Source organism: Trichogramma pretiosum, unplaced genomic scaffold, assembly GCF_000599845.2.
Source record: "Trichogramma pretiosum strain Unisexual culture from Peru unplaced genomic scaffold, Tpre_2.0 scaffold1, whole genome shotgun sequence".
Taxonomy (NCBI): domain Eukaryota; kingdom Metazoa; phylum Arthropoda; class Insecta; order Hymenoptera; family Trichogrammatidae; genus Trichogramma; species Trichogramma pretiosum.
Genome location: NW_019641703.1, coordinates 4,047,544 through 4,064,600, shown reverse-complemented (window position 1 = coordinate 4,064,600; position 17,057 = coordinate 4,047,544). Strand labels below are relative to the sequence as shown.

The 17,057-nt window shown below is 45.9% G+C and overlaps 1 protein-coding gene across 1 annotated transcript in view; it reads left to right on the top strand.

Moving 5' to 3' along the window:
• Positions 1-17,057, top strand: part of LOC106653532 — a 174,704-nt gene that overhangs the window by 93,936 nt on the left and 63,711 nt on the right. The window contains exon 8 of the mRNA XM_014373014.2: positions 6,787-6,813. Coding sequence (XP_014228500.2) covers positions 6,787-6,813 — 27 coding nt within the window. The remainder of the gene's footprint in view (positions 1-6,786; positions 6,814-17,057) is intronic.

Here is a 17,057-nt window from a genome sequence, read left to right as displayed (position 1 = left end):
GCTTTCTTGCTGCAGTGCCCTATACCTACGTATTATATACCACGTGCGCGCGCTACACCTCTGGCCTGATGGGATTTAGCTTGCCCAGGAGGGTGGTGTGCGCACTACACACGAGGAAAAGGAATTCGTCGCTGTATACCACTAGCCTTGGCTGATGTACACCCGTGTGCACATATAACCGAGATTATGCACAACGTACGTGTCTACGTCACAGAGAGAGACAGAGTGAAAGCGAAAAGGGAGAACCTGCAGCAGCACCTACACAACCGCCGCCGCCGACGTTGTCGCTATACTGCTACTGCTACTGCTGCTTCTAAGTAAATTTAGTTTGCGCATTTGCGGCTTAGCTTGACTTTCAGCACTGGCACAAACCTATACGTGTGTGCTGCTGCTACATGCATGCAGCAGTAGCTAGCTACTATACATACGAGCTTTCTTTGAGCGCAGTGCTTCACGCGCGCGAGAATGACTAATCTCCTTTTGGACTTGGAGCTCTTTTTGCCACGGTGTACATACACGGTGTTCTACGTGCAGGTTTAAGCGCGCGCGCCCCGAGAGACTCGACTCTTTCTCTACTATTTGGCAGGTACACACACGGAGCAGCATAGACGCGTTCGAAGCTCTCTTCAAAGTTGCGCGCGCCCGAAGCTCAAACGGCACGGTGAATTTTCTCAAGATTTTCCTAATCAAAACTTTGAGCTTGCAAGCGTGTGTTGAATTTTTTTTTTTCACAAACCCCTTATATCCATAAGATCGAGCGTGCGAGCACCACTGACAAATATTATTTACCAATCGTACACGACTGATGGCTATGTACGTTGAATTTATATAAAATACAATGTTTCGAGATTGCGCCTCGTTGCCGCTACTACTGTCGCTGCTGCTGCTCATTGCGACTGAAAGGCAAATAGCGCAAACAATGAAGCACGAATTTATAGTCCTCTCGTACGCGAGCGCTTGTCTATATGTATAGAGACCGAGAGAGAGAGAGAGAGAGAGAGAGAGGATACAAACGTGTCTGTATATCTTGGAAAGCTGCAACTTTCTCAATAGCTCGCTCTCGTATAATATAAATACGAGCAAACAGCCAAACGCACTCGCATACATATAACACACACTTGCGTATAGACACACAGTCGTATTATGTATTATCTCTTGGCGGATGAAAATCGACAAACAAAACTTCTCTTTCTCTCTCTCTCTCGAGTGAGAGAGGATATAATAGCGAAGGCACGCTTGTCTTTCTCTCTTTCTCTGTATATATAAACCATAATCCAACTCCATCTCCCTTTTTTTCGCTCGGCTTTCTATCCTCGTCTTTATCTCCTATCTATATACGTGTATAGACCGACTTGGAATAATTTTGCATCGTCGATTTACCGAGTGTGCTATATGTAGGGAAAATAAAGCACATCCCACTATGGATATATAGTACCTATGTATACGCGTTGTGTGCCGCGCCACGCGCATCGTCGTCGTCTGTATTCGGAGAATAGGCCGCGAGCGAAGCTCGCCGGGTGCACATCTATAAATTCACTGATAATGATCATCGCAGTACGTCTGCGTCCGCGAAATCTACTCCCGTCGTATACCCTCCTCTCGCCCTTTCTCTCTCTCTCTCTCTCTTTCAGCCACGGGACCTATAATTTATATGGCTCGCGCGTACAAGCCTCCACGCGCGTGCGGAAGTCTCTTTCTCTCTCTCTCGCTCGCTTTACCACCGTATATAAAGCGATGTACATGCTCGGTGCATCGTGGCGCAGCAGTCCCGATGAACTTTCCGCGCTTGCAGCAGCATGCCGTCGTCGTCCTCGTCGTCCCTTTGTCTAATGGATGCGCATTTAAATATGTGCAAACGATGTTGCTGCTGCTGCAGTGTGCGGGTGTTATGGCATGCGCATGCGTAGTTTTTACATCGCGTCGATCTATGTACATGAATACCGCGTAGCTATACCAATCGAACTTTTTCTATACAGGGAGTAACGCAATTACAGTTTTTTTTCTTTTTTATTTTCAGAGCAATAACGTAACGTTTCCCAATTAGTTTGGCTTCTATGTATGTATGAAAATCGTAGCGCGCCGCGCTATAATGCCTTGGGTTCTTTTTTTGTGTAACTTTACCGAGGGAAAGAACGAAGCTGCGGAGAAATAAAATGCTAAAGCGAGCAGCACTTTCTATCGTATTTGTAACGAAGAATAATTGAATTATAAAAAATTTGTGAACGCGATGGGGTAAATAGTGAAACCACGAGGTAGAGACCTATGTAAAACAGTTCAATTAGTTTTACAGTTGTTTTTGCAGGATGTTTTCTCAAAAGCCATGTAGAGGTCTTTATTTGTTGTTGTTTTTGGAGATTTTTCCATTAAAATTATGTGACAAAATATTAACTGCTTCAAAACTAACTGTTTCAAAAAATTTCGATCGATTTTCGGCTACTTGAAATGGCAATAATACTACTTTAAGACTCCACCGTTAGATGGCGAGCCCTTTTATATGTAAACCTGCAAGTCGAAAGGTCGAAATATTTGCATAAGTCAATCGTATTTTTCGTTCGAAAAAAAATATTCTAAGACCACTTTAAACAACGCAATAGTTTGATAGTTTGATATTTTGATCTATCAGGCCTCGGGGCAAGCCTAATCTGGCACAAATGAAGATACAATAGGCAAATACATTTTTCATTTTCTTGAAATAAGAACATAGCAATAGTATGAAGGTAGCATTACATTGAAAGTGATTATGATACAGTAAGACTAGCTCTCATTGAGAGCTGTTAAACGCAATTAAAGCTAAAAAGATTAGCCAAATCGTATTAGCCATCAGGCAGCCAGGCATGAGATATGAAATTGATGGAGAGAGTGAAAAAAAATAAAAATACCGCGATAGGATGAAAATTTGAAAAATAAAAGAATAAAAACCATGAGTTTCGGCTCGACTTAACCAGGCTCACGCACATCCAGCTCTCGAAGCCAAGCGAGAGAACACACATACACTCCACAATCTGTGGAGTTTCAGCTCCATTTCGTGAAGAGGGCATCTTACCATAATAAAGTCTAGAAGTTGTCTTTTATCCGTAAAACTAAATCCATTGAATATGCCAACGCGCTCGTAACAGTGACACGAAACAAACGAAGCTCGAGTAACCAAAAAAAAAAAACGCCATCCTCTTTCACACAGCTCTCGATGTGTGTCACGCAGAGCAGGAGGTGGAGAAGGCGGAACAGGGGTCGAGGGGGAGGTGAACGCGCAAACCACGAACGAGCCGCATCATCATATACCGGGGGACAAATAGCTTTAACGATGCGCATTAAAAGCCTCGCGCGCGTGTTCGCGTTCGCGCGCTTACGCGTGTGTATGTGCTACTATATATAGTAACTCTCTCCACCTACAGCTGATGTGCAGAGGGCTCGTGTGCACCAGTAGTATATAATACATCGTCGTGCTCCAGACACGGGAATAACATGCCGCTATACCGCGCGCACAGCTCATCGTCGTTAAATTAACAAGCTCTCTACTGGGCCTATATATACAATCATGGTGTATAGCTAGCGAGGGACGATCGTCATACTGCGTGTCGAGCAAATTTTACACATTTGCTACTGCTGCTGCTGCTGCTGCTGCAGTTGCGGTGACGCGTACGTTTATATTGCACACGCGTGCACACAGACGCATCTGCAGAGCGTTGAGGTGTGCCACCCTCCATTTGGAACAGTGTGTATGTGTATAACACGAATGTAACAATTCCAAATAGAGGAGGTGGTGGTGGTGGTGCGCGAGCGCCTAGAGCCGAGTCAGCGTTAGTTATACATCGCTCGATAATCCCAACCTTATTGCCTTAATCCTCAAAGTCACTTATATGACGAGTATAAGACGTGCGCGAGCGGCGCGAGAGAGAGAAGCTAGCAGCGAATTTCTATCTCCCCGCGTCGGCTGCACGTAGGCACTTAACCGAGATGCAACTAAACTTAGCCTTATAACTGTATCCCTCTCTGTCTTTACCTCTCTCTCTCTCTCTGCGCGTGTCTGGGCTCTTCGATTGTTGCGAATAGTAGTATAAAAGTATTTACTCGCTTCAGCAGCAACGAAGCTTGCACCTTACATGCGCGCGATCAAAAGGGAATCGTCTATACTAAAACGTAATCATAACGCAATTTTCCAAGTTGCAACGAGTTGCAAATTTAATCGGATATTGTAGTTCGCTCTACAGCTTTCTGTCTCTCTCTCTCTCTCTCCTCTTTCGATGGCGAATTGAAGCGCCGCGCACGAGTCTGCATCCTCCTGCAAGTTGTGCCACCCGCCCACCGACGCACACACACTCGTGGATTATGAAGGGAAATTATATGTTAATCATTACACGCGATCGCGAGAGACTTGCGTTTCTATACAGCGCAATATAAGCATACAGCAGCAGCAGCAATTGTCGAAGCTGCTGCTTTTACTACTCTCTCTCTCTCTCTTGCGGCAATCGCGTACAAAATATGAAAGTTCGCTGGCATGCGCGCCGCAGTTAAATAATTTAACAAGTTATCGGCTATGTGTGTGCTGCGCTGCGCTTGGCAACGACGTCGCGAACACGGCAGCGGTGGCGGCACGTACACACACACACACACACACACACACACACACACATACATAAAGTTACTTGGCTAATAGTTTTAATACAGTCGTGCAATATCTTTGCTTATTGAGCTATGATTCTTACCCACGCGTACCTATATAATACAAGCGCACTCCGCAGATATGCGCGAGTGTGCGTTAATACGAGACTGGTTGCCATATTGTAATACACGTCATAAATGTCACAGGCACGAAATTTTGGGCACAAGGTCTAACTCGCGCTCACACACAGGCAATTTACATAATAAATTTTCATCCCTCCTCCCCCGCCCCCGATAATGTTATATATGGTACGTGTGTGTGCGCAGCAGCGAGTTTGCGCTGCTGCAGCTATAGCGGCAGCCACATACTCGTGCTACCGAGTGTTAGTATCAAACGAATCTCGTTAAAAGCTTTATAATCCAAAATTGACACTGCCCCGGGCCCTCTCCCTCCGTACATAGTACTGTACATATCCTGTATGTGTGTGCGTGTGTGTGTGTGTGTGTGTGCTGTACGCGACTATTTCGATTAAATTCGTAATCATCCTCGCGCTTTACAAATACAATGTGTGTGCGTATAGCTTATAACATCGTCGTGACGTGGAATAATTCGATGAAAAATTGACGAATTAAACTCGTGTCCCTTTTTTCTGGCAAAAAAAAGAAGAAGTAAAAGTTTGTTTATCGTACGTTTATAAACAGATGGATACGTGCAGCGTAACGTCGCGTCGTGCGTTTGCACCAGTGCCTCTCTAAATCTTATGGCGCAGTTTATTTTTCACGCGCGCGCGTTAAAGTTTGTTAGAATAAACTCTCTTGAATTTTAATAATCCTATCTCACTCGAGGAACTTATAAACGAAGTAATCCCTTTTCAAACTGTTACAAACATTTTTCCCCGATTTAAAACAAGCATGGCTGTAGGTAGGCAGGCAGGCAGGCAGGCTGGAACTCATTCAGCTTCTTAACCTTTCAGCGCGCTCTCGGCTCTCTATCTCCTTTTTTTACCACCCTCTATCCCTTATATTTTTACAAAATCTTCTCAAGACTTATTCAATAAAAAAGTTTTTAACTCTATTTGTCAAGTCGATTCTCGCTCGCGCGCGCGCCTGCCTCGACGTGCTCGTACGCGTCGCTACACCCCAACCAGCCGCTAGACGCTCGTGCTCTCTTTCAGAGTAGCGAGTCTTTTTCTCACTTAACACCCGCGACCTTTAATCCTTACATAACGGACGACGCAACTTTTTTCCCAACTCGAGGGAATGAATAATTTTTGCTAAATCGGTAAAACCACAAAAGTGTTTCCTATTCATATAGAAACTCTTACGATCCATCAAAATGGCTGCAGAGAGAGAAATCGATTGACCCTCGATGCGCGGATTAATAATATCGTATCTTCGCGAGTATTCACCGAAAACGAAGAACGAATCGGGACAGGACACGATTTTCATCTCGCTATTCATTCGGCGCCGACGGGACTACCATACGATGGATATAGCTGCGAACAACGCACGTTTATATCCGACAAGCTCTATGTATAATTACGCGCAATTCGAATGAACTGACCGAGACGGCAGGCAGACAGACAAGAGCAGCAGCACATTTGTGCTTGCGCGCGCGCCACACGACGCACACGGGGAGACTCGATGACGAATTAGCCTGTAGGGAAAGATAGCGCCGCCGTTGAATGATGCGACTAGCCGTTGAACGAGCGACTGGTGCCTCTTAGGGATATACGATAAAGCGAGCCGAGAGTGGTTTCAATTGCGGCGGCAGCGTGCCAATTCAATTAATCGGAAAGCTCGCGTAAGATATCGCGCGCGTTCGTTGTCGCCTTGTGTGCAGAGAGCCGATATGACGTGCGTTTTTTGTTTCGTCTTTTTTTTTTGTCGTTGCAGCTAGTACGCAGCTTATTTGCGTATACAGGTCCGCGCAAAAAATTTCGATAGCTTCGTAAAAAGCACACACACGCGACGTACTGTGTAAAGACAAAGTTTCGCGATGTATACTGAAAAATCGACTCGCGCGTCATTTAGAAAAAAGCTCGAATTTTCGAAACTTTTTAAATGCCACGCATGTCGCGCATAGAGCAGTTCAGTTCTCGCAGTGTGTATAAACGGCGCGCAATAAATTCCTGCGAAAGTTTTCAGACGGAAGGACCCCACCGACGTATTTTTTGCGTCGCGAAGGTTATCAAATATCCCCCGCGCGCGCGAGTTGCGCTATGCATGCATGCAGAATATGTTCGCACACCCGCACATATGGGAGTGGGTTTAATATACGTGTTGTATAACGTATCCAAGCACTAGGTACACGTTTATACGTTCCTCGTAAATATTATGCGCAGCAGCAGCAGCTCTTTAACGGCATCTTGACGGCTGAACGACGGCAGTGCGCGGGTTGTATATAATACGCCGCTGCAGCCCTATACGCGTCTGTATTACGAGAGAGCCGTGTAGCATATAGTGTGGCGCAGTATACGTTATACTCGTGCGACGATACGCGAGTCGACGACGAGCTCGACGATCAAAAACACGCGGAGATCGTTTTCCATTTATACAATTCATGAAAAATTTATCAGATTATTAAGTGTAGACAGTTTCTTTTTATCGTGTCATCCTACGGTATACGTGTGTAGATACACACGCAGCAGGTGCGTGGCAACGAAGAATTACATAGAAAAACGACGACTGCGCGCGTGTTTGCGCGTGCGTCGATGGAATATTTATTCATTATTATTTCATTCATTGTTGTTGTTGTATTTTCCGTTTCAAGTTTTTGACCCAAAAATTCAGAGAGAGAGAGAGGGAGAGAAAAGAGCGGAAGAGATTGAATTTCAGATCCCTTTTCACGAGCAGCTTATTACTTTTTCCAGAGCTTCCACTTTAACTTCACGTGACTTTTTTCCATTCCCCGCTCTGCTGCTACCTATCCACCGCTACTGCTTCTCTTGCTGTATATATACGTATAGCTACACGCACATAGCTACTACTCTTGCTATTTTCTGTTCATCTCGCGCGTCTGTACCCGTATCCCGTGTGTAGTGTATTATACATATAGCACACACAGAGTATCCGTCTGTGTGTGTGTGTGTGTGTGTTTGTGAGTCGTGTGCCTGTGCGTGCTGTTGCTGCTGCTGCTTTTTGAAATGCTCGCCCCCGTGTGTGCATATTGCACTGACACTGAATGCCACGGGAAATAAGCAAGAGAGAGATTTTCTCAAACAGGAAAAAATAGAGCAGGAAGGAGAGCGAAGAGAGGAAGAGGAAAATTAGGAAAACGAAAAGAGAAAAGCGCAACTCGCGATGTTTCGATAGGATATGAGGCAATTTATTTACGACGCGTCTATGGTAATGTCATCATGCTGATGATTTTTATTTTAAATAAAGTAATCATCGCGACGCGGAAAAGCAAATTTAAAGCCGCACAAGATTTCGTTTTCTAAATCCTAGATAAAATTATACAATGTCGTATCGGCCCTCTATTTATGCGTGCTTTAGAATGCACCTAAAGACCGTCGAGCGTCATTTTCGTCGACTCGGGGGGCTCTGTACGAGGCAGGTATCGCTTATGCAGCTCTGGAAGCGAAACGCTGCTACTCGGCTTGCTCGATCGCGTATACGAATCCCACTAGATATTGGCCAAAGCAGTTGCTCCTGTATTCCTGCTATTACCTCACGAGCCTCTCCTCGTCCTCTCTCGTTCGCTCGCAAGCTCGGCTCTGCATCCGAGTTCGTGTGTTCGTGTGCGTACACCACCGTGCGTATATATTTGCATGCGCATTAAGTTGCCTCTCTCTCTCTCTCTCTCTCTCTCTCTCTCTCTCTCTCGAGTATCCCTGATCGCAGTCGTTCGCTCGCAAGCTCGAACGCACCGCGAGCCGGAATTGAGCTTGCAATGTTTGATCGATGTACGTGTGTCTTTGTGTGCTTGCTCGACCGACTGATGCTTTTTCCCGCCAAACATTTGGGATCAGCTCTCGCTCGCTCTCGTTGTTTCGATTTTCCCCGGATTCTCTTCTCTCTATTTTTTTTTTTTTTTTTTTGTTTTATCCACACCACTGGTAAGCTCGTTCGAGCTCGCGCGAGTACGCGAGCATCAAAAGCCGTAGGTAGTAGTATCAGCTGCGGCCAAACCTTGTTACGGGCAAATTGGATTGTGTGCCTCGCGCGCGAGCGCACCCCCGTCGACGATCACCGGAGAGCGTGTTTTCGTTAACGCGATATACTTTTTGCACATCTGGGCGCAATTTAGATGCGCGGGGCTCGGTGGTGGTGGCCCTTTTCGTTCTTAATGGGTAATCGCGCGTGTGCCACTGAAACAGTATATCCTCGATACGTATAGGCTCTCTCTCTCTCTCTTTGGTGTAACACCCTGCGGTCAAGTTCGTAATATCGGTGGCTTGCGCGACGATGATTAATTGCGGTTAAAACGCGCGCGCGAACGCAATCCTCCGTCACCGTTCACGTTACAGTGCTGCTGGGCGCGCTTGATCGTAGTTAAATCGATCATAATCATATCTCGGACGTACGCGGCGGGTATTTACGTCGCGAGTCAAACTCGATTACAGGTAAATTCCGATTTTTTTTTTCTTTTCTCGGCTTCGCCTTTCCGAATTTTCCCTCTTGGACTCTCGGAAAATTCAAAATATATCTTCGATGCAGTGAAATGCTAGTCGACTCTCTATGCGGGAGTCGGATTCCATTTCTTCGGGTGACATTCGACAACGTTGCGTGGACCTGCTCTGGGAATATAGCTACACTGTACACTTTGCGCTCTAGAAAAGATCGAAATATCGTCACGTACAACATACACGTGTTTAGCATCTGTATACATACACGTTGTAGAATCGACGAGATAAAGAGAGCGAGCGAGAGTCGGATTGGCGTAGATGCAGCAGCAGCAACGGCACAGGAATATCCGTTTGCATGGATGCCCTAAAACACAAATGATTGGTTTCGATTGTGCCTTTCTCGGGGCATTGAATAGAGAGACAGTATAGTGCCGTCCCTTTTGATATAGCATACACTGTGCAACCATGGCTGCTGCGGTCGCTCGAATTCCCTAAGTAAACAGAAAACGCAATCGATATCCGCATCTCTCTCTCTCTCTCTCCACCATATACTAGTTATAGTATATGCAAAGTTTTGTTCGAGTCTTATCTTTCGAGGTTTCGCATCGTCATAGTTGCAGTTTTTAATGAAATATTATACTCTCGTGTATAGCTGCACTCCGTAGATACGTTATAATTCCCACTAATGCCTGGTTCATAAAATCCTTGAGTATTCACTATAATCCTTGCACTTACAGGCAGAAACATTTTGCCTCTTTCTTTTTTTTATTATTCCTCGTACGGTAAAGAGAGGAAGTAATCCGTCATCCCTCTGGTGACTGAGCTTTTTTTCCACGCTATTATACATAAATACATACGTTATTCTCGCTCGGAGGAACGCAAAGTTCTATGGAATCTCTCGCAGTACACACACACACACACAGCAAGAACTGCTGCATGCTGCTGCGACTCTCTCTCTCTCCCTCTCACGCGCGCGCGCTAGAGCTCGGGCATTAATTATATAAGAAAAAGAACGTGAAAATTTACCCAGCGGCGTCAGCGTAGCGGGCGGAAAATGTAAAAAAGTCAGCGCAGCGCAGCGTGGCGCGCGCGTGCAGTACAATAATTGCACGCGGCGGCCCGCTTGATTATGCGGCTTGGCGCAGGGCACAAAAAAAAAAGGGCAAAAATAATGTTTTATATATGTGTGTGTGTGTGTGTGTACGTAATGCACGACGTCGTAGTCGACGACGAAGGCAGCAGCAAGCACGTGACGACAAGCGACACAGAGCCAATTAACAGATATAATGCACCCGAGAGCTCTGAACTGAACTGTGTGCATGTATGTAAGCTCGCGCGAGTGTGTAACGAGTCGACGACTCGCTCTTTGCCCGCTCTCTGACTGCTGCTGCTGCTGCTGCAAACACACTGGAAGAGAGAGAGAGAGAGAGAGAGGAAAGAGAACTGCGTGGAGGGCGGGGGTGCAGGCCATGGTTATACACGAGGGGTAGTTAGCACTTGATGGTGTCTCGTTTTCTGTTTTCGTTCTCGTCGGTCTCTCGCTCGCTCTTTTGTTTTTTGTGCGCAGCTCCTTCTTTTTTTATATTTTTTCGTCGTCGTTGCACTCCGCAAGCTGCGCGATCGCGCGCCCGTCCCCTCGCTCGGTGGGTTTTTTCACGGAAACCCGATTTCCTGCTGGATTTTCCTGTCTTTCTCTCTCTCTCTCTCTCTCTCTCTCTCACTCTCTCTCTCTCTCTCTCTTCTATTCTTTTATCACTGTCGCTCTTATGCTACAACGAGGCGCAGAGCTACGTCCATTCTCTTTTTCGTTCTCTCTGTCTCTTTCTCCATTATATCCATCGATTTGCAAGCTTATACCGAATTTTCTGTCAATAGCCCCCGGTGTTGCGAGTTTAAAGATTCTCTCGCGCACATTCGTGCTTGCTTGATTTTTTTTTTTTTTTGCAGATATCGATCCGATATAAACGCGGTTATACGATATAACGCGTATCTGCAAAACTGTATACCGTCCCATTTGCTGGAGCTTTTTGTTTCGTATCAATATTTTAATCGTCGCAGAGAGAAAGGACCGACAATTATTTCGCTCGAAATGACACGAATATCGCAGCCAGCACAGCTTACAGCGCGAGAAAAGGAAAAGCGGCAAAAAAGGGTTACGACGGTGAAAATTGTCAATACCCCCCGTAACGTCGAGGTATTCTCTCTTTCCCGCCATGGCTCGATATCCTTATATGAATGAAAGGGATAAATTACGTGCAATTGGCCGAACGCGAAAGCTATAGCTAGAGCTAAAGCGTGGCGTGGTGGCTTTATTTGGATTTACGCTCTGGCACCAAGGCGAAAAATCACATTAAGCCTCTGTGGCTTGGCGCCCGGGCGCCCGCTATATATACTACTACGGTAATAATACGTGCCGGTGGCAGCAGCCTAGCGGGGCTAGAGAGCAGCGCGTGACTTAATTGCGGCAATGGCAATTCGACGCTTCCGCGCGTCGCAGCTCTAGCTGCGTCATAGTGTACTAACACCAACACTATGGGGCACACAGCAGTGAAGAAAGGATTATTTATATATGCACTCGGGGGGCAGGCAGGCTAGCGCGTCATTAGTAATATCACACGGAGCGAGCTCCGAATTTATTCATTATGTATGCCTCAGTCAGCCGCGACGCGCGAGTTTTAAAAATATATGTATTCGAGTGCCAATTTTTTTTTCTCGCTCGCTTCTTTTTGCTTCTCTCGAGCGATTACTCGCCGGTTACGCGCGCGCGCGCGCTTCATACGGAGCATTAATTCTAATTTTGCGCCAGAGCGGTCCGGTACCGCAACACGTACCCACTACTCGTTTTAATCGAGTTAATTTTTCATATCCGCACGTATTCTCCGAGATTCACGTATCGACCTTCTCCTCCTCTAGTTATGACGATAAACGCTACCCTATACTAGCCTCATGCTGCGTGACTGTATACGCTACTCGAGACGAGAATCGTTCTATCTGGCTATCTCTACGCGGCATGTGTTTGCATTGTCCAGAACTCGAGCGCGAGGAGAGAGAGAGAGAAAGTTTCAATTAATGTGCGAGCTGCAATTTGCGGGAGCTATATGGAATATGACTCGCACCACTTACTCTCTCGGCTGGAAAATGGATAGGAAACACGAAACATCTTACAAAGAGTTTGATCGTCAAATAGAGGGAGAGAGAGAGATGATAGTATAGTAGTACGACTGCTCCTTGAGACGTGCCTCATGCCACGAGTTATTTGCCAAGAGAATGTATACGCCGAGCGTCGCTAGATATATACACCTAGTGTGTATATAGTATAATTGACGTTTGTTCGTTTCAACAATAGCAGCAGCAGCAGCAGCAGCAGCTTTAACAGCTAGCGTCAGTCGCGTATACACTCAATGAGCATTTTCCCATTATCAAGGAGCCCGCCCGTCGCGAGTAGTGTTTCGATAAAATCATCCTTACAACTTAATTGCAATTGTCTTGAGCTTTTGGGGGCTATACGATGAAAGGAGCTGTAATAAAAATGTTTTAATGCTTGGATGCGGTAATATTATTGATATGAAACGTCGTAATAATCTTTGCTCTCTTTTTTGTCTGTTCTAGGTAAGCATCAATTTTATGTCTAATTAATCTATTTTCACAAACCCATAAGCGATTAACGTAAGTACTTATAAATACTCGCATTAATATCTTATATTATCGAATCGATTTTCGAATATGTACATCGTAAACTATGGCACACGCACGCGAAACGATGCGGCGATTGCATAAACAAAACCCTGTATCTGCATCGAGCTCCATGGCACACATAAACATAACGGACGAGCAGCACTAGCAGCACCAAACCCCCCTCGAACGACGACGAGCTAGTCTCGCTGCGCTGCTGCTATATTCGCGAATTGAGTAGCAACGCAAGCGCAATGAACACAGGCAGCGTAGCAGCCAGCACAGGCCTTCAGGCGCGGCGCTGGCGTATGCTGCCGCTGCTGCACACAGTGTGCGCGCCAGAAGAGTAACACACCCCTTCGTCGCCAAAAGCCCGCTGCTGCCGCCTCCGCCGCCTGAGTTCAGTCAGTCAGTCAGTCAGGCGTCGTCGTGTCGCGCGCTTGCAGTGGTGCTCGGTAGCTCTGCGCGTTGTTGAAAGTATCATTATTCATCGCTATCGAAAGCTCGATGGAAAAATTTTTTTTAGGTACATAATATTAGAAGTGTCGTGAGTGAGTGAATGAAAAAAATGTTATAAAATTTTTTTCTTCTTCAATTTTTGATTGAAAGAAAAAAAATCCTGTGCTGTTATTCTTTTTCTTTACCTTTGCTATACCGTGGTGTATACCTACGAGTGATAAAAGTGATTTTTTTCTCGCGTCTATCTCTGAAAGAAAAAAAATTTCAGGCTAGAGCTGCCGGTGTAAGCGTCCCGTCTCTCTAGGCCAGAGAAGAAACGAAGACGACGAGGACGAACGAGGATTTCGTCCTCCTGACGGCCGAGAGTAATATACTCGTGTCAGAGCGGGGTACAAAGTGATAAATGCTAAGAATACCTCCAGAGAGAGAGTCGCGCGCGCTCGGCGAAAGACGAGAGCACGCGCAAAGTCAAGCCTACGAAAATATATAGAGCGAAAGAGAGAGAGAGAGATGGAGGAAGAGCAAAATTTATGCGATGCTAAAAGCCGGCGATGGCTTTTATATTCCTCTCTCCGACCCTAAGCGCGCGCGCGCGATTTATTACCAACTATTATATACTCGCGGCGGCTGCTGTACTACTTTACAAGTATACAGATTTGAGCGAGAGCCGAGAGAGAAGAAGAACGAGATGAGCGAGTAGTGTAGTGGAGCTTGCAGCAGCAGCATTAGCTCCCAACCACCCCTCAGCCGAGACATTTATTAGTTAATTGTAATATGCGCGCGAGCTAGCGTTAGGGAATGCAGGGCGCCCATCGCATCGGTCTTCGGGTGAAAATTAACGTATGGCCCGTGTGCTGCGCCGCGCGCGCGCGGCTCGAGATGAATATTATATATAGCGTGTATACATGGGTGTATATGTGTGTATACGTGTGTGCAGCACCGCTGCATCTGCAGTCGTGGCACAGTAGTGGTGGTAGCTGCCGAGGATCTATTAATTACGAAGTGGAATTGAAAGTGCACCGCAGCAGCAGCAGCAGCGCGAGTCAAAGTCGCTGCCGTTGCTCCAGTACTCTGCCGCGTCTGCGGCGCGGCATATATAGCTAGCTAGAGCTCTCCGTACATAGTGGCATATATACCTCATATATCGGCAAATATGTTGCTGCAGCTACAGGAGCAGCATTGAATATTCGTTACATACGTACACACACACACACACACACACACACACACACACACACACACACACACACATAGGAGTGCACAAAGCAATCGCGCGTGTATGCGTGTGCAAGCTCGCGGAGAGATGAATGAGCTTTTCGAGAGGCAGACTTTCCAAGTGTGTGCGCGCGTCTGCGTCTGTGCGCGGTGATCGTTAAAAAGATGAAAAATCCAAAAAAAATTTTTACATTCGAAAAATAGAAAAAAAAATTAGACCAGGGTGGCTTGATTTTTGTTTTTTTTTTTTTACCACTCGCAAGCTGATGTATAAAAGATATATTTTCATCAAATTCGTAGGCAAAATAGATTCTCGCAACCGCGCGATTCGCGAAATATGATCGTCATTGATCGGGCGCCCCCCTTGTGTAAATATTAACCTTTGCCATTGAGCGCAACGAACGAATGAATATATTTTCCATTTTTACTTATACGCGATTCGATAGATAATAAAATCGTCTCTGCGCTCACCTTACGGTATTGGCCGAGTAGCCCACCCGATCCGGTAGAAATAATTTTATACCGTTAGATACCTGGCGCGCAATACCATACGCTTGACCATAGCGCTTGATACTCATGGTCGAGTTGCGCGCAGCCAGAGAACTTCTAGGAAGTAATACTACGCGAATGTGTTATATCGATGCGCATGAACTCTCAAAATCACGATACGTTATTAATTTTTTCAGACGACTCGCTCGCTCACTCTCGACTCAACTTGTATAAAGAGTAGATACATACGCGCTCGAATCAAATGAAATAGCTGTGTAAAAAAATGCAATTACTTTAATAGCCCTTCCTCTGCCTGTCGCGGGTGGCTTATCACAAAGCCTCCTCCTCGCGCAGCGGCAGTCTCGATTGTCATGTTTCATTTAAATTTGGATTGCAAATGAATGTTGGCCTTGTTCTTTGCGCACAGAGCAGAGAGAGCAGCTTTTGCCGCGGCGCAGCGGCTGTGGTGACGACGCGTCTTTGTCGAGATTAAAACGCACAGTCGCTACTACCACTGTGTGTCTAATGCGCTTGGCTGCTGCTGCTGCTGCTGCGCCTAGTACACACCGATGTAAATCAAACAATTCTCGAGTATATATATACAGTACCGAGTCAGAACAAGTATAAAGTTGAACCTACTTTTTCTCTATATGTATATATAAAAGTAGTCAAAAACTGTACTGTTGCTTCTGCAGTGTAGCTAACGAGACTTTCACTGCTGAATTCTGTTGGACGTATTGCAATTAAAAAGTTGCCTCTTAATGCCTTCTCTCTCTCTCTCCCTCATCGTACGCGTGGCTTGTATAAACTCCAAGGCGTTCTTTTGCAGCTCGCACAGAGCGAGAGAGAGAGAGAGAGAATCACATAATATCTTAGAGCTGTGCAGCAGCCTCGAGTTGGCCGACGACGACAAGAGAGAGAGTAACTCGATTTAACGCTGATACGTCATACAAGTTTCTTAATCTGCCCTCGTGCCCGCCCACCCGCTCGCTTTTAATTAACATGACAAACCCAGAGACAATCAACCAAGTCCGGTACAACGACCCCGATATATCTATATTATATACTGTCGCGAAACTTTTTCTCAACTGCTGCGTGCGTGTTATATATAACAGAAAAAGGTTGTCGAGTTCGATGAAAGAATTCTACGCGTATACCACGCGTGCACTTTTTTTAAGCTTCTTTCCGCGACTTCGTTCATTCGTTCGTTCTTCAATTTTTTTTATTCGCGTTTCGATATGCATCTACAAAAATAAGCAGCGCTAGTAGTAGCTAACGCTGCAATAAAAAAGTCTCGAGTGCGTTCAACCGTACAAGCGCGCAACGCAAGTAGTAAAAAACAGGAAGGTCGATCCGCGCGCGTAGCAAACAAGCAAGGAGAACGACAAATTCAAAAGTCGGAAGACAAAAGAGGGTAGCTTCGAAGGAAAAAAAGAGAGGATCGGAACGCGAGTGTAGCAGCAGCAGCCTATCGCGAAAATCAGGACTGCAGAGTACGTACGCCAGGCTTGCCTGCACAGCACACACGCGTGTGGCGGTGGCGGCGGCGGCCGGGTGTAATGAGTCGAAGTTGGCGCGCGCAATCGAGTGGTTCGAGCGTAGTTTTGGTCGGACAGCTAGTGGTGGTAGTAGTAGATACGCGTTGAATCCGGACAAATCGCTCCGGTGATTATATGTGCGCTCTTTTTTCATTTCTTTTTTTTTTTTTTTTGCTTTTTGCCTTCCTCTATCGCCGCGCACTTGTCGCAGATGCTTCCGCGCAACGATTTTCAATTCAACCCTGCCGATTCGACGACGAAATCTTTTGACAATTTTTTTTTTTACTTTTTTTTAGACCGTTGATTTCGTACACGTAACTTTTGAGTCCCTAATCGACGCTCCGGCCGAGCGTATAATACATCCCCCACTTGGTCGGTGCGGAGATGCTACTCTATGATAAAATTTTAAAGCTCGTCGTGCGCTGGCGTAGCGGCACGTATGAGCTCGTTGATTGATGGATTTCGGACACTTCGATAAAATGGAACTTTTTCTTTTGACGGGATAAATTGTTAT